At 38.0% G+C, this 23731-nt stretch overlaps 3 protein-coding genes and 1 long non-coding RNA gene across 13 annotated transcripts; 1 reads left to right on the forward strand and 3 right to left on the reverse strand.

The window, feature by feature from the left end:
- Positions 1 to 4816: 4816 nt before the first annotated feature.
- Positions 4817 to 5191, reverse strand: LOC148715391 (uncharacterized). The gene is made up of 2 exons (XR_015970504.1): positions 5055 to 5191; positions 4817 to 4932 (listed from the first exon to the last, which is right to left on the reverse strand). It is a non-coding gene; the product is annotated as an uncharacterized LOC148715391 (long non-coding RNA).
- An 82-nt stretch (positions 5192 to 5273) lies between these two features.
- LOC103706854 (uncharacterized) lies at positions 5274 to 8294 on the reverse strand. The gene is made up of 3 exons (XM_039125493.2): positions 8106 to 8294; positions 7892 to 8010; positions 5274 to 5413 (listed from the first exon to the last, which is right to left on the reverse strand). Exons 1-3 carry the CDS (start codon positions 8267 to 8269, stop codon positions 5394 to 5396), a joined length of 303 nt encoding a protein of 100 aa, XP_038981421.2. The 5' UTR covers positions 8270 to 8294; the 3' UTR covers positions 5274 to 5393.
- Positions 8295 to 12018: 3724 nt separating this feature from the next.
- LOC103706850 (protein FAR1-RELATED SEQUENCE 4-like) lies at positions 12019 to 17526 on the forward strand. Of its 7 annotated transcripts, none has more exons than XR_015970521.2 (7): positions 12019 to 12130; positions 12523 to 14823; positions 14936 to 15007; positions 15107 to 15162; positions 15248 to 15346; positions 15592 to 15761; positions 17198 to 17526. XR_015970521.2 is itself a non-coding variant. In XM_088706208.2 (5 exons), exons 2-5 carry the CDS (start codon positions 12529 to 12531, stop codon positions 15300 to 15302), a joined length of 2478 nt encoding a protein of 825 aa, XP_088562334.2. In that variant the 5' UTR covers positions 12019 to 12130; positions 12523 to 12528; the 3' UTR covers positions 15303 to 15411. The 7 variants fall into 7 exon arrangements, 1 of the variants encoding a protein (XP_088562334.2); XR_015970552.2 differs by having other exon boundaries at positions 15648 to 15761; XR_015970515.2 differs by lacking the exon at positions 17198 to 17526 and adding an exon at positions 15924 to 16353.
- Positions 17527 to 18001: 475 nt separating this feature from the next.
- On the reverse strand, positions 18002 to 23278 carry LOC103706851 (alpha/beta-Hydrolases superfamily protein). Of its 4 annotated transcripts, XR_015970560.2 has the most exons (14): positions 22761 to 23278; positions 22181 to 22257; positions 22020 to 22100; positions 21219 to 21347; positions 21043 to 21129; positions 20836 to 20889; positions 20594 to 20684; positions 20442 to 20512; positions 20284 to 20353; positions 19689 to 19741; positions 19467 to 19560; positions 18908 to 19005; positions 18468 to 18708; positions 18002 to 18257 (listed from the first exon to the last, which is right to left on the reverse strand). XR_015970560.2 is itself a non-coding variant. In XM_026804560.4 (13 exons), the coding sequence occupies exons 1-13, from the start codon at positions 22834 to 22836 to the stop codon at positions 18171 to 18173; spliced, it is 1068 nt and encodes a 355-aa protein (XP_026660361.4). In that variant the 5' UTR covers positions 22837 to 23278; the 3' UTR covers positions 18002 to 18170. The 4 variants fall into 4 exon arrangements, 1 of the variants encoding a protein (XP_026660361.4); XR_015970568.2 differs by lacking the exon at positions 21043 to 21129; XM_026804560.4 differs by lacking the exon at positions 18468 to 18708.
- Positions 23279 to 23731: the final 453 nt, after the last annotated feature.

The following is a 23731-nucleotide window of genomic DNA, read 5'->3' on the forward strand; positions in this document are numbered from 1 at the left end:
GGTTAGACCAATAGTTGGTAATGTCTCCATAGTCCAGAGGATTCACCTTATATGGAGAGCTTGTTGAGTCGAAGAAATTCCTCCAATGCTAGAGAACTATTTCAATACAATTTCAGGATTATAGGAGGCGCTTATACAACAGTATAAATAAGATTGGCCAGAGGCAGCTCAAACTTGTCAACCAAGGACCCAGCATTGATAGTCCAAGCGACTTGCATCTAGTGATCATAAAATATATAATCTTCGTGTCATTTAAACTGTTCATTTTTTATCACTAAATTTATACATGATGCATATGCTAGAGGACTTCAAGCCATATAAGTTTTTTTAACAGTACGCAGTTTAGAGAGATTATAAACCATATCCAGCAGTTTGGATTATTGATGCTAGGCTCTCAGTCATGCAGTTAGGGCCAATCTTATTTATACTGTTGTATAAGCGCCTCCATATTAGATCTACTTTAATTTCAGACCATCTAATATTTTATTTCCACTACTTCTCTGAGCTACAGCGAAGACAAGTGTCATATCTGGGGTTTCTAGGATTTCAAATTCTAACTTCTTCATTTGGTTGTGGCAGCAAGTTTTAACAAATAAGCTCAGTCGTGCTCATGCCTTCACAAACAGGCCTTATCCCATTTATTTTAAGAATTTGACTCCATGAAGATCTTAATTGGCCTAGCAACTCTAAACAAGGGAGGGGCTTGTCGTGAAAGCTGGAATGGCAACGGATGATCCCAAACATGAACCATTCAGCCTCATTAGATGGCATCTTATACAAATGTGCCACTCAGAGTCAAAAAGTTTTCTAGTACTTCGTTCAACAAATTAAGCAACCACTTCGGTCCTGTTTGGGGGAACTGTTGGTAATAGAGCTGTTGGAACTAGAGCTGTTCGAAGTAGAGCCGTTGGAAGTAGAGCTTTTATAAAAAGCTGTTTGTTGTTTGGTAACTACATTTCTAAAGTGTTGTGGCACTTTAACATTTGTTTGGTAAACAAACTGAGAAAATACTTTTATATGACAAAATGATCATAAAGGACATTACTAGTATTATACAATAGTGCTTAATAAAATATAATATATATTAATACATAAATATATGATATAGTATAATATTAATGTAATATAATATAATATTATTATAATATAGTACTATAACATTGTATACTATAGGATAATAATTTAATATAATATTAAATTATTTAACATAACATAATATTATATTATATTTATAGTATAATACAATAATAAATGTATAAAATATTATAATTATTAGTATAAATTAATTTTTACTCTTTTGATGACCATTTATTTCTCTAACAAATTTTCTAGCTAGGTGAAAAATTAGTTAAATAATTACTAATATTTTTATTTATTTATTTATTTATTTATTCGTTCATTTATATACATATTTATTTATTTATTTATTTTCTTTTTTTTCTTTTTCTTTCCGTTTTCTTCTTTTTCTTTCCTTTTCTTTTTTCTTCTCTTCTTCTCCTTCCTTCCTCTCTTTCTTTCTTCTCCTTTCTTCTCCCGCGAGGCCGGTGGCGCCGGAAGGGGGCCGGGCCGCGGCGGCCGCGGGAGGAGGCCCGGGAGGGGAGTGGGATGGCGGGCCCCGGCGACCGCGGGGGGAGGGGGGCTCGGGAGGAGGCCGGGACGGCGGGCCGCGGCGACCGCGAGGGAGGGGGGGCCTCGGGAGGGGGCCGGGACGGCGGGCCGCGGCGCCTGCCGGGGAGGCGGCGGCCATGGCCGCCCCTTCCTCTTTTTTTTGTTGTGGTGGGTCGTAGCGGCGGCTGGGGAGCACGGCCACGGGTGGCTAGGCAGCCACGGGGCTGCCTCCCAAAACAAAAAAAAAAAAGGAGGGCCGGCGGCATTGAGGAGAAGAAGGAGATAGAGAAGGAGAGAGAGAGAGAGAGGGGGGATGGTGAGAGAGGAAGAGGCGGTGGGATGGAGATTTTTGGAAGGAAAAATGAACTTTTAAATAGGGGTATTTTGGTCAAAAATACAGCTTCCCGATAAAGCTGAAAACAGTGTTTTCGGAAAGCTCCAAAATGGAGCTTCTGCCAAGAAGCTGTTTTCAACTTTCCGCAAAAGCTGAAACAGCTTTTCCAAAATTTTACCAATCACTCTTTTTTACTTAAAAGTACTTTTGGAGGGCTAGAAAGTGCTTTTTGGCCCTCCAAAAGCTCCCCCAAATAGGGCCTTACTATTCTTAACTCTATTTTATCAGGAACCCATTATTGATTATTATGTCCAATTGAAGTCCAATATCTCCCAGATTTTCCTTTCTTTCCTTGATTTAAATGCACGAGGCGATGCTTCCCGCCTGCTAAAACGAAACAGGCAAGAAGATGTTAAACCTTCTGATGCAATGTATTCAGGGGCGTCCTGTTATGCCAAGGTATTCTGATAATTAACAAAAAAAACAACAAGTACATAATAAAAGCAGTTTCAATGGCTGTTATCCGTGCGTGAGAGAGAGAGAATTGTAATTTTTGATTTTTTACTGTTAATTAAAATAAAATAATATTTATTCAATTCTATAAGTTAACTCGCAAAAAGTAATTTTATTTGGTGAATATTAGCTTGGAAAACAATAAAGTTCTTTTTTCACCATCAACAGTTAAAACAACCATCATTTCATTCCTAAATAAACCCCGACGAAATTCCATAATTTGTTCATCAAATAAGGGGAAATATACAAAAAGACAATTATCTCCTCATCAAGAGACAGTGTCACGATGTCTCTCTCCCTTTCTCAGATCATTGTTTTGGTGTAAAAATAGCAATTTATTCCGCCCTATTAGGGATAAACTTGATCTGATCCTAATGGAGCAGATTTTAGCTGACCTACAGTGGATCTTGAGCAAGTATGCCTAATGATATAACCCACCTCAAACCTGATCCATATAATTAACTCTTCACAAAGCCCCTCCACCCTTTGTCCTAGCTGTTCCACTTGTGAGAAAGATTGAACACATGAAAAGTTACTGCCATGATGTTTAATTATTTATTTTTAGTTGATTGTTTTTCTTATCTTAAGAATATTTGAATTTTTAAAAAATAATATTTTTATTTGTTATGTTTACGTTGAACATTTAGTTTATTATGTTCTCTATCTTCGGCACTTATTTTGTTTAATATTATGTAAAGCACTAAGATTTATCTTTATATTTTTTTACTTATTTGATTTGTATAAAAAAATATTTTTTATAATTATACCCAACCGGATCCTTTCAACCCATCTTGTTTAACTTTGCTGCCCCATCTCCGCCAAACACCATACTTGCCTCTCCCCGCCTTGAAGCAAGTAGACGGCTGATACGAATAATAACATACCCAACCCATTATCATCTCTATCTTGGTGCACTAGAATAGGTGCCATCAGGGAAAAAAAAAAACAGAAATCCTGACCTTGTTGACTAAATCTTTCTAACAAATTTCAAGTCTTTAGTTCGAATTATGAATGCTCACAAAAAGGCAGAATTTTTCTAATTATTTCTACCAACCTTTCATGTTTTAATGGCTTTTTTCGCGTACTCATAGCAATAAACATAGCTTCTGCCTTTGCCATCATGCTAATATTTAAATGAAGGTTTACAGTTTTGATTTGCAAATTTTTAGCGTATACCATACTTTAGCTCGCTAGCTATATTTCTATTGTTCATCTTGTGCTCTGTTGATACATAGATAAGAGACCTTTAAAATAAGTAATTGTCATCTCTAAGCATTTTATGCACCAATAATCATGATCAACGATGTCGATTTTTATCTTGAGAGGTGTATTACTAATTTTCACTATGAACCATTTGAGGCCAAAGGCACTCGAGTGCATCCTAGCCCCCTCCCCCCATGCATACATACATGTAGACGCATATACATATATGCATACAATACATACATATAGATACATCCAAACATAAATCAATACTTGCATATATGCATACATCCATACATATATACATCCATACATGCATGCATACATCCCTATATACCTGCACATCTATACATGCACACGTACAAGCGTCAACATACATGCACGCATACATGCGTCAACATACATGCATACATGTGTATCTATATACATCTATCCCATACGTACAGATCGCTTTGCTATCTGCAAGTCTAGGTGGGCTTAATCTTGCAATAAGCTATTTGTTTACCCCTTTTAGATCTCTATAAGGTATTGGTCTTAAGCGACCCTGGATTTTTTTTTTTTTTAAACCCTAATGGAAACAGACGATTGTAAGTTTGTAACTTTCAGAATTTTACTATTCTAACGTCCAGACGCCAGTCCTCCGACCCTTTTTCCCCTTTTCCTTTTGCTGAAAGGAAAATCATTCCCGCTACAACTCCCGCCATCCAATATTTTGTTTGATGCATCATCTCCCGGTCGATGATTGCTTGGCTTCTCTTTCAAACATTGCTTCAGAATGCCAGAAAAGAGAGATTTTCTATTCTAAATCGATAACATATATATCGTTTTCTTAAAAATAATTGCTACCTATTTATATTTTTTTGAGCAATGGCTGCCTATTCATGTTGATATCAAATCACGGGCGAAGTAACCGAGCTCAAACCAAATCAAATGGGGCAAATTGAGGCCAGGCTGAGAGCCAAAGACGAGAGACCAATATGTTTAAGAAACACCAATGTGAGATCTCCAAAAAGGGGCGTGATTCCTACCCAAATGAAGAAGGGGTCATGACTCGCATAAATGCATCCCCTTGCTGTTTGGCATCATTTCCTCTTGTTTCACATGCCATTAACGTTGTTCAAATGAAAAGATAAAACTGGAACGAACAAATGTGTAAGAGAGAGTGATAGGGTAGGACTTATTATTTGTGATTTCATCAAATCAAGATTCCTGGTTCCCTTGGATAATTGTTGCTCCTAGAGAATATAAACATGTTCCTGAAAAACATGGTGATCCTGCACATGCACACAAACAAGTTCAAGCATTGGCGACGTGACTTGAAGCCATTCTTATCCTCACAATCAGCAGATAATATATGTAATGGGGATCAAATATTTCTGCATGTTCATTGTCTCACCTAGATGTGCCTCTGCTTGTTATAAAGCAAACAGGTCCATGATATTGCATAATCAAATTTGCATGGAACCTTAAAATTTTCTCCCCATCTGCTGGGTGCAAGAACACATCAGTCTCCATTTGATTCTTCAAAGAAACTGTCAGAGAGGAACAAGGCTCAGGGATTGCCTTCAAGATATCGGAAAACAAAAATGCTTCTGTAGATTACCCAGAAAGCCTTCATCAGTTTTTAGGTGTTGGTCTCAGAACAAAAATAAATGGAGAAGCAACAACATGTCCAGGTCTGTATTTTGTATTCAACAAGTCCCCAGAGAGCCAAGCAACCACCAAAATAGTGTTGTCATAAAGGCATCGAGGTGCCTGCAGAATGGATGAACGGTCAGCAAACGCAATTTGAGGCAAGAGATCGAACATGAAGGAACCCAAATCAGGCAACAGAATAAGAAAGCAGAAGCCATCGTTTGAAATTTATCTCAGAGCAGCTATAAACAGTCTAATAGCCATATATATTTGTATGTAGAGAGAAAAATTCAGATATGGTGATTACTTTGGCCTATTACAAATATATGCAAACATGCCAAGCTTTCCGCCAAGACATTTGTTTTGTAGCAGTATCAAGCACTCACCAGTCAACAGGTATACAGATGCCTCTCTCACACACATGTGCGCTTGTCCATAATCCTTACGATCCTAGCCAGTATAAAGCTGAGATATTCTAAGACATCAGTAATATATGATATCTATAGATCAGCAAAGGATTTTCACTCTCTTTTTTATTATCTTATTAGGAGTTTCTCGATTGATGAATGTAAACATCAATTGATAGTTTGATGGTTAATCCAGTTTCATACTGGCTGACATTTTGATATCTTGATCGTTATATGTCAACCAAAATACTGAGATATCTGAGAACAATTCAAAATTTCTTCAGCCTTCATCCTGACCGAGAGAAACCAATATCTGAGTACCCACCAAGACAAAAACTCATTTGAGTGATATGAGTATCAAAGAACAACATGAATGGGAAACACCCACATGGTATTGCAAGTTTGTGGAGTGGGATCACCGTATATTGTGCATGACAGTTACATTGGAAGGAAATAATGTATCCCACACACCCGGTGACTAATATAATCACACATGCAAAGAAAAAAGGAGCAACAGTGTTGCAGGTTTGAGTAGTGGCATTGTCATAAATTGCACGTCAGTTGCTGGATGGAAATAACTTAGCATGCCCCAGCCCCCCAACTCCGCCTCCTTCACCAACCTTTTCTTTCTCTTCACCCAAATACCTCCCATCCAACATGTAGCTAACTGCTAAATGGGTGCAGTGTATATAACATAAATCTAGAAAGGGTTGATATTGTCAAAGGGTTTTCTTCCACTAGGATGACTAAAAGCAGCACACCAAAAACCAACAGAAGTATAGTTTTTGGAAAGCCTCTTAGATCCTCATCCTTGAGTCTCACCTCAGCCATGCAAACATTGATCCAATATCTCCATGTGGTTTGGATGATAACTGGTAAATTTCACCCCTTCTTTTCACATCTACTTTTCCTTCCTAACTATTGAAAAATTAATATAAGTACAAATTGTCTTATTACTTATCATCTTGAAAGCACATTCAATTTCTTCTTTCAATAAGCTTACTCTCCATTATCTTAGCAACACAGTTGTACTTGTTTCAATATTTACATGTAGCAACTATAGCCATCAACTTTTTGAAGCTCCAGTACTAAACTCACCATTATATCTGTATAATTGAACAGGACACTACCATGAAGATCAAATGCAGAATATTCATGCAGATATACCATTCCAACTGTTTCTCTCAAACTGTGCATGGTATACCCTTCAGATACTATATATAGTTGGGTGTTCCAAACTCTAGCTGTAATTTTGTAGTCATTCTTATAAGTACATTAATTTTTTAGGGTTGGGCATCCAAACTCTAGCATGAATTCTTTTGTCCATGGATGAGATCGAAAATAAGCACTTGGGATAATCACTTGGATATGCATGAGGTTCATTTTGCAATATTTGGTAAAGAATTAAATCAAGGAACAAGACTCACTATACGCCGCAGTCATATTGTCTCGGTTCTTGGATGCCTGACTATGGTATCCAAATGTTATCCTGTGTACAGGTGGAACAACCAAATGGAATGACATGTTGGAGAGCAAGAATGTGACAATTCAATTCTAATGGTTGACTTGTTTCTTAACCATAAGAAAAATGTCAGCTTACAATTGAGAATTAAACCAAATGCTCCTAAGAACATATCACATGATTGAGATCATTGATAAGTTGCATATGTTATTATTAAATAAAGAAACAACAACTTCTCCCAAGGAAGTAATTGTTAATGATTAATATATCATTATATAAGCTCAATAAACTTGATAAAGTTAAACACAATTGTGCCAGTAATTGCGGTTGCAGCTCAAAAACTATTCAAGCTTAACCACGCTTGAGGTCGGCTTGATTAATAGTTGAGCAAGCCTTTAGCAAGCCAGATTCTAGGTCAAACTTGAGCTATTCAATTGGCTGCCTTACCAGGACACTTTAAAGACTCAATAAAAGGTTCCTGTGTAAATACTTTCACCACTCAAGAGCCCATAAATTATCAACAAGTGTCTCTGTCAAGAAGCAGACTTACTTCAAAGCTTTTCTCAAGAAATAAAAAAAATCAAAACATCAGCACCTCGCAGCCATTTTATCATACATCATCCTAGTCAACAAAAATCCGATCTTGGAACAGAAAGCTATCATTCCACATAAAAGGATATAGAAAATGACCCAACTGATTGACTGCCAACAAATTAAAGGAAGTGTTACCTTGGGGAACCCATCCCCAGTGCTGGGACACGGGCGAGAGCACCGATCTCAGGCGAGCAGAAGCAATCGCGCTGTGCAGCGGCAGCATTGAAACCAAACAACTCGAATCCTTTCGTAATCTATGCATCACAAGATTCTTCCTTGAGACACAAAGAAAAAAGAACATTTTTTTCCTAATCTCTGAAACGAGGAACAAGGCTTGCAAGAATCTCACCTGAAGACAACGGAGATTCGCCTTTCGGAGGGTGAAATAGGCGATCGAGAGCTTGGAATCAGCGGAGAAACCTCGGATTGGATAGATTTCTTGGAGGGTCTAAGGGCGAGAGAGATGGTGCGTGCGGAAACCCTAGATCGGAGGAGGAGAGGAGAAGCTGACATTTTTCTTCTCTCTAGGTTTTGAGCCGTGCCGCTGCGCGCCTTATACTTCTGGCCTCGGCAGCACCCAGATTCCATTTGTTCGAAATATCGAAATTGCCCTTGCCGTAGTCGGCACCCGGCAGCCACAAAGTCGGCATTATCCATGACTTCTTTATAAACCCTTCAGTTCGCTGAAATATCGAAACTGCCCTCGATCTTACAAAAAGTCGGCAATCTCTTGCACTACAGTCGGCAGTAACGTCTTTATTCTTTTCAATTTTTTGAGCGGGTAAAATGCATGATTAGTTCTAGCCCCCTTTATCCTTTTTTTTTTTTTTTGATTGAACACGTCCTTCCATACCATCTTAAAAAATATCGATAATATCTGCCAGAAAATATAAAAACCTTTGAATTTTATTAATTCAATCTTAGGCATTAGTAATCCTTTAAACATTATATCTATGCAGAATAAGTTCTTTCCAGAGTTATGATTTTATATATTGAATTATTTATTTCTTTTGCATTTTAAAAATAACATGGAGTTGTCTATCTTTTAGGATTACCATCCTAAACTTTAAAAGGTTCATGGTTAATGAGTTTGATGATATCTGCCTATATTTTAACATATTGATCATATATCAACTAAGATTTCATTTATTTTGTATTTCTACTTAATCTTCTACTTTATTTTTGGTTTTGAAACACTTATAAATTTATAATATTATTTCTCATTTTATAATTTTATTCTATTGTAAATTTTCATTTTTTTTTTTGTTTTATGTTGAACTTTCTTTATTTTCTAATTATGTTTAATGTAAATTGCTCATCTATTTTCATCTTCTATTTATCTTCCTTAATCTTATTTTATATTAATTAACCTAATCTTAATTTTTGTTATATTTTAAAGTTGATCCACCAATACTCATTAATATTGCCTTTGTTATCTAATATAAATTTTTAAGTATTCTTAAATGTTCTTGTTATTTTATTTATATCCCTTGTAAGGTAATTTTATTATTCTCCTTTTAGCTTTCAAGTTATTCAAAGCTGAACATTGTTCTAAACACTCTACAACATGGTTGTAAACAAACACGGCATATTGGCAACTAATTATCATCGCATCATGCTAAGTTGTGGTTAAACCTAGTTTGAGAATTACTATTCCAACCTTCATTCACCAACCAATCAGAAGATTGGTTCCCTCCTCGAAAAATATGCGTTGCCTTGAAAGCTAATAGAACCTTTACTAATCTACCATATATCCTTGAGAAGGGAATGCTGTGCAACGGAGAGGGAGCAGTGACCATTCATCTATTGAATAACGATAGGATATTCCTCTTCCAACTAGATTTGACCATATTTTATGGTGACAAAATGTAATACATAATCCCAACCAGGTTGCTTGTAGCTCTGCTTTGAGATACAGAGCAAATAGCAACATTCCTAGCTGACGCTTCTAATACAATGACTTTTTATAAAAATCTCCTGTCAAACCATCAAAATTTACTTTCAGCATTCCATAGGAAAGATTTGGATTGTATCTTTCACACGAATGAATGATTGCTCTTTTTTTATGATATCATCTGTACGGTTGCATCCGGCACAGCTCTCAAAATACTTCAAACTCTATTTTTCATTCATCAGCATGCAAAATTCTGAAGCAATATTTGCGCAATCTAACGATAGATTTATGGAAAGAAAGGTCTACATCCCCTACCCCCACTGGGACGGAGTAGCCAACTAGCCAGATGAGGGGAAGAGTGGTCACAACTCTTCTCAAATACTTGTGAGAAAAGATTGATGGAGTTATTACGATAGAGGACAATTTGGTAGAAAAAAGATTCATGGTTAACATAAGCTACTCCAAAGATTCTTTCGAATACTTGTCGATCCTTCTGGAAAGTAAATGTTTCTGCCCTTGGCCCTGTTTGGGGGAGCCAAAAAGCACTTTCTGGCCCTCCAAAAGTACTTTTAGCTAAAAAAGAGTGTTTGGTAAATTTTTCGAAAAGCTGTTTCAGCTTTTGCGGAAAGCTGAAAACAGCTTTTGGGGGGAAACTCCAATTTGGAGCTTTTCAAAAATGCTATTTTCAGCTTTTTCGGAAAGCTGTATTTTTGACTAAAATACCCCCATTAAAAAAAAAATTCCTCCCAAAAACCTCTCTCTCACTGTCTCTTCCTCTCCCACCCAACCCCACTCCCTCTCCCCCGCCGCCGCACCCTCTCCCTCTGCCCCGCCGTCGCACCCCCTCCCTCTCCCCTGCCCCCATGGTGGGGAGGTGCCGAAGAAGAGGAAGACAGGTCGTCTTCTCCTTCCCGCGGCCGCCGCCGGCGACGACCCGTCACGGAAAGGGGCGGTGCCGAAGAACAGGAAGAAGAAGGGGCCGAAAGAAGGAGGTCCCACAAGGGAAGGGCCGAAGAATAGGAAGAAGAAGGGGGTTCCTGCGGCCACCGGCGGTCACGACCCGCCCCCCTCCCGCATCCGCCACGGCCCGCCCGACGCTGACGGCCTCACGGGAGGAGGGCACTTCCCACGGGGCCAGCCGCGGCCGTCGAGACTGCCGCAGGCGCCGCCGGCCGCGGCCCGGCCCCCTCCCGCGGCCGCCGCCGGCCCCGACCTGGCCCCCTCTCGCGGCCGCGGCGGCCTGGCCCCCTTCCGGTGCCGCCGGCCGCGCGGGAGGAGAAGAAAGAAGAACGGGGGAGAGGAAGGAAGGAGAAGAAGAGAAGAAAAAAAGAAAAGAAAAAGAAAAAGAAAAGAAGAAAAAGAAGAAAAAGAAAGGAAAAAAAGAGAAGAAAAGAAAATTAAAAAAATAAATAAATAAATAAATATTTATATAAATGAATGAATGAATGAACAAATGAATAAATAAGATAATAAATAAATATATTTCAACATTATTAATTATACACTAATAATTATAATATTTTATACCTTTATTATTATATTATATTATAAATATTATATTATATTACATTACATTATAATATATTAATATGTTATTTTAAATAATTTAATATTATGTTAGATTATGAAAAATTAATTTATACTAATAATTATAATATTTTATACCTTTATTATTGTATTATACTATAAATATAATATATATTACATTATATCATAATACATTAATATGTTATGTTAAATAATTTAATATTATGTTATATTACCAAATATTAATTTACTCTAATAATTATATTACTATTATGCTATATTATAATAATATTATTTTATATCACAATAATATTATACTATATCGTATATTTATGTACTAATATATGTTATGTTTTATTATGTTCTGTTGTATAATACTATGCAATGTCCTTTATGGTAATTTTGTCATACAAAAGTACTTTCTCAGTTTGTTTACCAAACACAAAACAAAGTACCACAGCACTTTACGAATGTAGTTACCAAACAGCAAACAGCTTTTTATAACAGCTCTACTTTCAACAGCTCTACTTCCAATAACTCTACTGCCAACAGCTCCTTCAGACATGATAAGATTTTTTTTTTTAAAACCCAAAAATCCTGGTGAAATATGGGTGGGGCCCACAGCGCTTGTCCCAATTTTGGCCACCTGCAGCTGCTGAGCCCCGTTGCAACTCGGCCCTCCCTCTTGCGGCCTTGCCTCTTGCCCGTTGCAACGTTTTTTCAACGCCTCGTGTGCTTCATTATCTCCAAGGTCAGACGGTGAGGAAAGAATTTGTCCAACGTGCGGGACCCACGCAGCATCACGATCGAAAGATAGGGCATTGCAAGAGGTGCGTGGAATAAAGCGAGGCAACAAAGCACCCGGCTTTCGTTCTTCCCCCTTTACTCTTCTCCTCTCTTCAACGCCCTAATCGCTTCAACGGCCGCTGCATCGCGCGCTGCCCCTCTCTCTCGTACGCATCCCCACCCCTTTCTCTTTTTCTCTTCCCCCATTTTTCCCCTACATGTAGCAATAAAAATATTTATAAGAAAAGTTGAGTGCCATCTCTAGCTTTTTTTTAAAAAAGAAATATCCCTTGAAAAAAAAAAAGATGCAACTGGTTTAATTGATTGCAAAAAACCATCCAAGATTATTTTTTTGGGCATGTTTTTTCGATTATGCTACTACTCTAATTTTTACCTCTTTTTTATCCCTTTTTTCCATTTTTGTCGGATAAAAGAAAAATTAACATATTTATCTTTTTTTGAATTGTGATCAGTTCTCTTGGATTGCTTCAACCCTTCTATCTCCCTAATTTTGTCACCTGAATCTCTGATTAGTTTCGTGAAACTCACTTCCATGTAGTTTACTATGGAAAGCACCAGCAATTTGGAGTCTGAAATCGGATTGGAAGTCGATGATGCCGAAATGGATGCCGAAACCAGCTTGGGTGAGGATGACAAGGAAGAAGAATTCAGGGAAGCTTCCAAGAAAGGCGATTCAATTGCCGCAGCAAAACTGAATTCTTCATTAGCGACTCCTAATAGCACGGAAAGAATCAATTTAGAGCCTTTCGTAGGTATGATATTTGAGTCGGAAGTAGAAGCATATCAGCTCTATAATGAGTACTCTAAGCAGATGGGATTTGGGATCAGAAAGAAATTGTGTCGTCGTTCGAAGGCGAACAATGATATCATTGCCGGATGGTATGTTTGTTCGAGGCAAGGCGCATATGCCCGGCGTGGAAAGACGGCAAACCCGCGATTCATTACCAGGGTCGGCTGTCCCGCCGAGCTGAAGGTGAAGAGAATGGCTGTCAAGAAGTGGCAGGTGACCGATTTCATCAAGGAACATAACCACGAGCTTGATCCGGAGAATGCATGCTTGTTTCGTTCACATAGGAAGTTTCAAGCACCTGAGCAGAATCTTGTTGAAATTGTGAGTAGAAATGTTGGAATTAGAGAACAAGTGAATGTTGTGGATAAAGAACAGCAAAGATTTCTTTCTGCGGCAGATACTCATGCACTGCATATGCATTTCATGCGCATGCATTCAAAGAATCCAGCATTTTCATATGCCATGGATTTGGACGAGAAACAACGAGTGAGGAATGCCTTTTGGGTTGATGCGATATGTAAGGTGGCTTATACTCATTTCGGTGATGCTGTGATGCTGGATACAACTTTTCTGACAAATAGGTTTAAGATGCCGCTCGTGTCAATTGTAGGAGTTAACCATCATGGGCAGCCTGTTTTGCTTGGATGTGGGTTGCTTGGAGATGAGACTCCAGTATCATATGTATGGTTGTTCAAAGCATGGCTTGAAGCAATGTCAGGTCAACCTCCAAAGGCGCTAATTACTGACCGGAGTAATTCCATAACTGCAGCAGCTGCAGAGGTGTTTCCTGGGACTTGTCACCGGTTCTGCCTCTGGCATATCTGCAAAAGGGTCTCCGAGAAACTAGGTTACGTATGGAGAACGCAAGCAAACTTTATGAAGAAGTTCTACAAATGCATCTTTGACTCTTTGACTGAAGATGAGTTTGAAAAGCGGTGGTCGAAATTTATCCAACATTTCAGTCTTATGAATGATGAATGGCTTCAAGGATTGTATGATGATCGACGAAAGTGGGTTTTAGTGTATCTGAAGGATACTTTTTTTGCAGGGATGTCTATTTCGCAACGTGGTGAAAGCCTGAACTTGTTTTTCGATAAACAAGTCAATCGCCATACTAGTTTAAAAGAATTTTTGGAAAAATATGAGCAAGATTTGGAGAGTAAATATGAGGATGAAGCTCAAGAAGACAGGAGATCAATTTGCATAATGCCCGAGGAAAGAATGCATCCATCACCTTTTGAGCTACAACTGGCGAATGTTTATACAAGAAACATATATGAGAAATTTCAAGGTGAGGTTTTAGGAATTTCTTCGGTATTTGCATCAAAGATTGAGGAGGATGAGGAAAGCACTATTTTTGCTGTGAAGGCTTATGAGGTGCAAGAAGATAGTAAAGATAAAAAAGTGAAAGAAAGAGAGTACAGAATTATTTGGAATGCTGAGGCAAGAAGGATATATTGTATATGCCGCTTATTTGAGTTTAAAGGTTATCTTTGTAGGCATGCATTGGCTGTCTTTCTAGCATCAAATGTTGTAGAAATTCCATCTCATTATATACTGAAACGATGGACAAAGGATGCAAAAACTATAAATGTGTTGAATGCTGCTTTGAATGAAAAAGAAGACTGCTCAGCATCTATAACGCAGCGTTTTAATGATATATGTGTACGATGTATCAAATTAGCACAGGAAGCATCCTTGTCGAAAAAGAGTTATGATGTTGCATTGCAGGCATTACAAGAAGCTTTGGAAAAAGTTGCATATGAGAACAACCGTCCCAGAAGAAATATCCAAAATTACAACCCACGTGGTTCTACTTATTATAAGACTAATGAGGGAAGCCAAGCAAATAATATAGGAACCCCCATGTTGTATGTGCCAAATCAACTAGGGACCATGTTAGTCGTATGCAATCCTCAAGCTTTTCAGATGGCATCTACTTCCAATAAAAAAATCAAGTATGGGGCAGAGAAGAGAGGAAGCAAACAAAAGGAACATAAGAGTGGTGATTGCATGCAATTCAGTCACAGTGTCGCTACTTCCACAGAGGTTTGTCAGATTCAAGTTGACTTGACGCTTATTTTACCCACATAACATTGCATTATTTCTTGTGATTGACATATTACTTCTCACTGAATAAAGTTTCATAGTCAATTTCTAGATTCTTCATGTTCCTTCTGGAGTAAATACCATGCTCGCTGGATGCAGCACACAGATGACAGTGGAACCTATGGTTTGACATGCCTTTCCTGGTTATAAATTTAATTGTAACTCTGGTTCCTTAGATTTATAGATCAAGTTTTCTTACCTGCGAAAAATGTTTCTCATACAGGACCAACTTAACCAAGAACAATCAGTCAATGTAGCTAATAAGAATCAAGACATCAGGTTGTTGTACATGCTTGCTGTGATAGGTTTACAGTTTTCTTGAAAAATGTGAAATTAGTAATGCTTTTTCCTCTATGCATTTTAGAATTGAAATGCTTACAAATTTATCAAATGAGGGCCCTATTAATATTGGCGACTGAGGAATTTGAGCAAGGTGCTTCAGGATTTTCCAAGCAAGGCAATGGTAAGTATATATACATACAGGATGCAAGAACAGATATATGCTGTATAAGTCAAGAAAAAGAAAAATATCAATCTGTACTTGGAAATTTTAGAGCTGGCAATGCATCTGTCCTGTCAGCATTTGGTCATTAGTATTATGTCATATTTGATGATAAGTGTCATTTTTTCGCATGGTTGGAATCATGGATTCTCATACTGATGCTGCTTGAGTTCACTAAAGAAAATAATACACATCCAATGTTTCAGGTTAGATATGGGAGACAACAGCTATTGACTAAATCTGCAAGTTCTGCTCTTTTCAGAGTACAATATCATGTTTCAAACTTAAGGCTCTTGTCCCATAAACCGGATAGGATGGAAAAAAGAGAGCATTGACATCTTAACATGCTTGCTCAACTCTTCATTTGGAATTACTGGTAAGATTCCTTCTTGTTTTGTTGCGATATCATGCTTTATTTAGATAAATGGTATCACCTAAAGGTGCTGGGAGTGGGGGTGACAAATTTGAATTTTGGGCTATCTATCTATTCTTTTCAGTTCACTTTCTTGACAGTTTGGTGTTTCTGGATTGTGTTTAGGTCATATTCTGCAAGTTCGATCAAAAGTTGGATGGAGGATTTGGGGATGTGTTGTCAGAGTGAGCAAATTGAGGTTTTGGGAAACTTGCTGGTATTACAAGAAGTCATTCATGTAGATACTCTTAGTGAATGCACTTGTACTGCAGCCAGCAGAAATGCATTCTCTCTCTTACCTTCCTTTCACTGCCTTTTGCCCCTTGAAGATCTCTTCTTACAATCTCTCTCCACCTTCAAAGTCTAATTTGATTTTTTTTACCTCTTATTTTTATAGATTTTACTTACACAATGTCGATCTGAATCGCCACCAGTAAATTTTAACTGATAGAGCAACTTCAGGTCAAGTAATCTAGAATTAGTTATTCTGTCATTTGATTGAGGAAATGCTGAACTGATGGAGATTATTTATTAAAGTTTGTCTGGTTGGAGGTTATTCCGATTTAAGAATGGTTGGAGTTTTACCTGTCTTTTTTTTTTCTTGTAAAACATATTCATTCTGGTAAACATTTAAGCGGCTTTTCATCTACAATCACGAATTGCATACGAGTTAGGATTAGAGTAGAATCAAACAATTCGAGCTTCCACCTGCTTTAAGGTCAGCTGTTTGGGTGATTATGATAGATGCTTGTGGTAGTGGCTTCTCGTATGGTTGCAACGTAAGAACAGGGTGGGTTGCAACGATCTAATTTCTCACTTTTATCAAATATAGGGTAATAAAATCTGGATAAATTTTGCATGGTTTCAATCTGTCTTGCTGATATCATGTTTTGCTAGATAGGAAAAGCGTCACAGCTTGGTGCACGCCAAGCATTCATCAAATAGTTTTTGTCATTGTGTTTTTTTTTTAATATTTAGATTTCTAATATTTTGGAACTTCAAAGGAATAGATTTTTGTTTTCTCCTTGTGTCAATATGGGGGAAAATGCTGTCTGGATAAACCAAGCTGGGTTTGGGATGACACTTTTGGAGAAAGGGATGTGCCAGGTAGATGGGTTTTACAGATTGGTTAAATCTTGAGCCCTGGTCAGTTCAAACTGTCTCAGAATTGATGCACCGATATGTTTCTTGAGCACGAGGGAGCGCTGAGAGTAGAGACATGGTAGTTCTAGTATAGTTCATGACTAAGAGGCACTCAAAGAACTCTTGTATGTTATTATTCTTGATAATCATTCTATAATACTTTATCATTTGGCTCTGACAAATTTAGGGTCTAAACAATAACAGGGAAATCTTCATGAGCTTAAAATGATTTAGTTGAACTACCTGTTGCAATTCAGGTGTTTTGGCTCACTTCAAGTTCCAATCACAAGTAATGTTTGCTTCAAAATTCAACTGACGGTGCAAGTATTTTGACTACTGTATGCTGAGCTGCATCGGCTTGAGGCATTAATTTAGGTTACACTAAGCTGTAATTAGAGCTGCTGTAGCTGGAGTGGCTGATGTCTGACTCCACACTTCAACCTACTGAGAGTTGAAGCTTTTCTGTGTTTAGGTTGTCTAAAATCATATTAAGTCTAGTTTGAAGCCTGCAGAAATATTAGACAATATGGGATGTAATGAAACTGCTGTAACCAAAAATGTTGCTGTATGAAATTTTCACCCCAGATGCACTGTTTTTTGTGTGAGATTTCTTTTTTAGTCAGGTAGCATGTTTTCTTAGGCTGCATTCTCGTGGATAAAGAACCGCTCTCATTCTGATGCAGCATCTGTCAGACTACTAAGATCTATTTAAATCATTAAACATAAGAAAGATGATGTGATGTTGACCATATTCAACTGTCCACCAGGTTCTGCTCTTACGTTTGTCATGCAAATTGTTGGATAATTTCATGCTAGGGGAACATCCAAGAATGGCCAGATTTTACAGGCTTTAGGCATATAACCATCTCGGCCATTGAATCATATCATCATTCTTTGCCCTTTTGTGAACATAAATAACATCAACCTGTACTCTTTTCCCTGATAATATGAGATTTAAAAATCTGCAGGTATCGTGCATACATTTGATAAAATGCACGTTCTTTTGTTGATGTAGACTAAGCTTTTTGAAGTGGCCAAATGAAGATAATGACCCATCCCTCTATCGACCAACTATGCTATTTAAATTCATTGAATGATTATTTAGCTTAGCAAGCTTTTGTTTATGTAGAAGTACTAATATTGAAAAAGGGGAAAATAACAAAGAAGCTGAGGAAAGAATAAAAGACAGATCAGAGCACTCTGGAGCAGAAGGTTGGCATAAGAGAATAATCACTTGAGGAACTTGTCAAACCAGTCGCTTGCTTCCTTCACCATCGCTGCTGTCATTTCATGCCCAATCCCAGGTTCTGCTATTAGCTGCATAGAAAAAGCATTGCCAGTTAATTAACAATAGGACCAAATAACAGCACTATACATCGGACCAGATCGAAAACCATATTTATATTTGCATCCCTGTACCTTCAAGAATATAAGTTAGAAGAGTAGGAAAAAGGGAGCAGTATTGGCTAAAGAGGAATTGAGGTTTTAACGAAAATAGATAAGATATTCTGTTACAGCAGACTTGACCTCATTGGAAACTCATGACAAAAGCAGGGATCCATGTAGCAACACCTAATTAATGAGATAAGCTTTGGTCATATTCAGTATTATGCATCAGCTGTTTGCTCTTGAATCAGGTGGCAAAGTATTTGAAATTCAAATTATTGTTGAATGTTGATGAAAATCCCTTTACTACATAGTGTAGCTCTTTTTGGGAGATGTATGTAGATTCCTCAAGCCTTCCCTTGTTCCATATTTTCCAGATGCCCTTCAAATGTGAGTGAATTTTGGAAGAATGTTCCATCATTGAATGAGCTTAAACTGCTTGTGTTGAATTACAGCATTAAGCATATTCTTATATTAAAACCAGATAAATATTCTAATCAGATATTAAGTGATGCAGCAGTTGTGAACTTTTCAGATTAAACAAGTTCACGACTTTTCCTGCATATGATAAACAGCCATACCTTAAATTTCTCTGGACAGTTAGCCTCTTTATAGGCCTCAACTGCTCTAGAATAAGGAATTTCTACCCCAGCGAGAGGGCAGCGAGGATCTTCGGCCCCTGTTTTTCAGTGGAGGCACAGCATTAGTGGATGGGTTACATATATAAGTCTCAAGATAAGCAATACATACATCTTCCAACCTAGATCGCTAGACAATACATGATTTAATTATTTGAGTAAAGTTAAAAAAAAAATCATATCAAATATTCTTTCCTACCGTATTTCATGCATCTACAATGATTATATAACATATTTGCAGGACATAGTGAATTGAGGACCATAACGAAAATATAATGCCAACTAATCTAGCTCAACAATGGTGACCAGTTAGCCAAGTCCAAAGATAGCGTTCAACCTAGGACTTTCCCTTCATCATTAGACTGACAATCAAATGTTCTCTTATAACACATACTATATTTAAAAAGAGAAACTCAATACTTTGAGCAGAGCAAAATGAGTAATCATTTTCTCTCAGAAAAGAAAAAAGACTTGTCATTGGAAATAGCTGTAGCAAATATACCATTTAAAATAAGCTGAGGGCGTGGTGCAATGGTCGGAATTGTGTAAGGTGAATCAAACTGCGAGGCTAGACCAGGAGCAATTCTATCCCAAACCTGGATTGAACAAGCAGTAGAATGAACCATAAATAGCAGTCCCTGTTATGAAACTTTTTGTGTGCTCTTGCATAAGCAAATATCCTTCTAAACCAGTATCAAAGTTCCCAAGAACATATCGCGTTAACCTTTTTCACAACTTCTTTATCAATTGTGCTCTTGCCTAAATCAATGCATGCCTCTGCAACCAGTAAAAAGAAGTTGAGATTTCCATATCCAAGGTCAAAATAACCTTCACTGTTGACTTCATGATCACAATTTTAGCCAGGAAGACCAACTGTTTCCACAGAAAAAAGTTAAATCCGGTAATTGTAGTTCAAAAAAAGTAATGTCCAGAAAAAATGTCTATGATGAATTTGCCTCGTATGCAACTTTTCTTTCTGAGCTTAATGTAATAGTACATTACTTCAACTGTCATACATAGAAGTTACAGGGAAGCAGCTGGAGCAATTCGAGGATGGCACAGCATGCCTTGTACAGGGAATATACACAGCAATATTTTTCTGGTTATTATCCCGTAACAGATTCCAGCCTTCTATTTAAAATGTACAGGATACAGCTGTTTTGCCAAAGTATAAAATTTTTAAGAACATTGCCTCACTATTACCATAAAAAAGGGCAAATGGTGAGAATCCCCAGAGGCCCAACTCACACCTGCTAGGCCATGCCCTCACTTGAATAAGATATGAAAGATGAAATTTAATCTGACACTAATAAGCTAACCTTCAAAGACAGATTTTATACTATCAACTCGAGCCTGCCACTGGTCGTTGTCTATGGCCCATTGAAACCCCTAGAACAAACACAGTCAAGATCAGCCAGGTTCAACTTTTATTTACAGTATAATATCTTGAGCACGAGGGAGAACTTTATCAGCTTACCTGAACACCAATTATGGGAACAACCACAGCATAGCGGGTATCAGCTGCCGCAGCAAACCAAGCATGCATTCCTAAAACAAAGTTCCATATGTTTCAACTCTTTTCATTTTTCAGGTTAAGTTTAATCAGTTGTCAACTTTATTTTGCCCGACCTCCAAGTGATTCACCAGTGATCCCGATCTTCGAAGCATCAATGTCCTCCCTCTGCATAAGATAATCTCCCAATTTTATCAAGTCCCACACCTGCCAATATAGTGATAAACACATGCATCAGTTCTTTCTTTGGTTGTTTTGGTCATAAAAATTGTCGGTCGAGTCCTGGACCTGCTAACACACAGATGCACTAATTTTGACTTCCTATATACATATACACACTTAAAGGAGAAAAGAATACCGTATCAAAAATGAAAGGCATCGTATCACCATTTTTCCAAGCTGAAACAAGAGCCTATTTCAAGACAGACCATGTTAAGCCAACTATGAAACTATCACAAAAGGAACTGGTGAAATAAATTGTTGAAATTTCACGAGAAAGAATGTGTTCAATTCTTCTGACAGAAAGCACAAGATATATAATGGTGGACAAGGATGGTTAAAATACATCTTGGTATGTTGTCGTGCTGCTGGCTCTTTCACCATGGTAGCGAGAATCAATGGAAACAGCTATGTATCCCCTCGAAGCATATGCCTTGGTAACAATATTACATTAATGAGGTAGCCATGCATCTACTAATTTCCTTTACTACTTCTGAATAAGGTCATGTTCACTTATTCTACCTCCAGTAATGGGCGCAACCATTCCTTGCTTTTGTAAGAGCTATGTAAAAATACAACAGCTGGCCTTCTTTGTGGAGCACTTTGCTTGATGCTCAAAATCAGCACAGGCAAACGACCCTGCTCACCTTCCTGCAAAAGGAAGGGGCAAATGTGTCAAGCAGAGTTAGCATGATATCTTTTCTTGTGACCATGTATTTGAAATGTTCTCAAATGCTCTTTTCTATGAGTCTACGAATGAGCTGTATATATGGTCTTATCAAACATTGGTAATAGCAAATATCTTGCAAGAGACTGAAATTTTATAAATATTGTAAAATGGAAATTACAAGCCAATTCATGCAAACCCAAATTTCCAGTTTGCAGAAGTTGGTTGAACTCTATAAATTTAAAACATACAAAGAAGATATGCTCCCAAACTTTGTAAATGATTAACTGTAAACATGATGAGCTTAGCATGTTCATCATGCGGCTGAGCTATACTGGTCAGATACAGCAAGTTTTGATTCCAACTTGACCCATAACATCTGTATACGCCCCTAGTCAGAGAAGACCACAAAAATTCACGTTCATAGCACCAAGTTTTCAGGCTACAATCTGTAATTGTTGTTGATATGAACAACAAGATCAGCATGCCGAGTCTGCTTTTTTCAAAGCATCAGGAAGCATCCACTACTTCCACTTTGATCACTAAGTTGTCTCATAATATCCTATTTCTCTTGAATTTAACTAAATAAGATACCAATAAATCATTTTGAATACTCAAATGTAATAAACAAGGGAAGGGTAGAAAAATATAAATACCTCAGTAATCAAGTAAAGATTTTCTTCAATCAACCTATCCTTGAAGTCCACAACATTCTCCGTTGGACAAGATTCCATTACCTGCAAAGATCTAACACATTGCTCAAGAAAACAGGGAGTAGAAAGAGCATTATATCAAAGTCCTGTTGAAAGGTTCTCACCTTCCTTGAAGCCAACACAGTGTTCCCCTGATACATTGGATTTGTCACTGGCTTTCCAAGCTCCACTGAAAGAGGAACTGAAGAGAGGTGACAGAAAATTAAAAGAAGCATCACACAACCTTACAACCCAACAACTAACATCCAAGTGACAATAAACGACCCCAACTAGTAGTATTTATGACAATAAACGTTACAGTCGCTAAATTCCATCTAAAGCACAAAACTTTTTTGCGGATGCAACCAATCGGCGGGAAAAGAACTCATAGATAAGAACCGATAAGAATCGCAAAAAAACAAGAAACCTCATTTTCTAATGGAATTTCAATGCATAACCAAATAAAAGATCCCTCATCACAGCTCAGAAATTGATGGATCTCATAAGTCATAAATGATCGAAACCCACCAAAAGGAAGATCCGTTCGGATAATCCAAAGCAACCTAAAATCCAAATAATTCATATCAAGATTTTTTTTTTATGAGAACCAACAAGATTTTTTTTTTATGAGAACCAACAAGATTTTTTTTTTATAGAAAAAAGACTGGATTTTTTTTAGCATGATGTACGGGAGGAAATGGAGACCATCGGGATTCCTCCGCCGGCGGCGGAGGACTTGAAGGAAGTCCGATCGGATCTTGGAGGCGGCGTCTTCTTCCATTTTCCGGCGAAGGAATCTGAGAACGTCGCGTTTTTCTCCATCGAATCCAATTCGGTTCTTATAGGCACGACGACGAGAGCCAGAGCTCGGGTAGGAGCAGTTGCCACAGCACGTGCTCTCCCGGCCGGAGCACGTGATAGGCGGGGCCCAGGCGTGCGGCAGTGCCGTGGCGGTCGTTGGCGGCGGCGCCCAATGAAGTCCGGTCTGGTCTCCAGTCCGCGAGCCGCGACGCCTCGATAGGTACACGGCGGAGGAATCTAATATATATAAAAAACGGAGGCCATGCGCTTCCTGTGCTCTCCGTTCGCCACCGAAGTCGGAGATGCAAGTCTCCCAAGCTCGGGGACTCCGTGCATGGAAACCGGCGTTCTCCTTCTTGAATGCTAAACATACCCCAACTTCTTTATTGTTACTAGACCTTATCCTTCACTCAAACGCTCCCAAGCTACACGCTGGTCGCACAAGGCGGATAAGTATTGCTCGAAAAAAATAAAGGGCGTCTCTTTATCTGACATCTTCTAATTTCTTCAGAACCCGGAGGGCGTTTTGGTTAACCGAGGATCGAGACGCAGGATACCGCGCGGGACGATCCGTCCCTGTCGTTATACGGCACTTTACCGGGGGTCAGTCCGGGCAGCTGCCCGATCCCCATAAAAATTGTATTATATATTATTTAATATATATAATGTAATATATAACTATATCATTGTTATTATAATATTACTTTTTATTTATTATTATTATTATTATATAACTCTTTAATTATTATAATAATAAGTTATTATTATAATATATCATCCTGTCACAAATTATCCGAAGGACGCACAGAAAGGACAAAAGAGAGTAGCATAAGAACACATATTTTTGATACATTTAAAAATCAACTGTCAGACGC

Source organism: Phoenix dactylifera, chromosome 1, assembly GCF_051530095.1.
Source record: "Phoenix dactylifera cultivar Ajwa chromosome 1, Ajwa_hap1_PhDact_Kaust_v1.1, whole genome shotgun sequence".
Taxonomy (NCBI): Eukaryota; Viridiplantae; Streptophyta; class Magnoliopsida; order Arecales; family Arecaceae; genus Phoenix; species Phoenix dactylifera.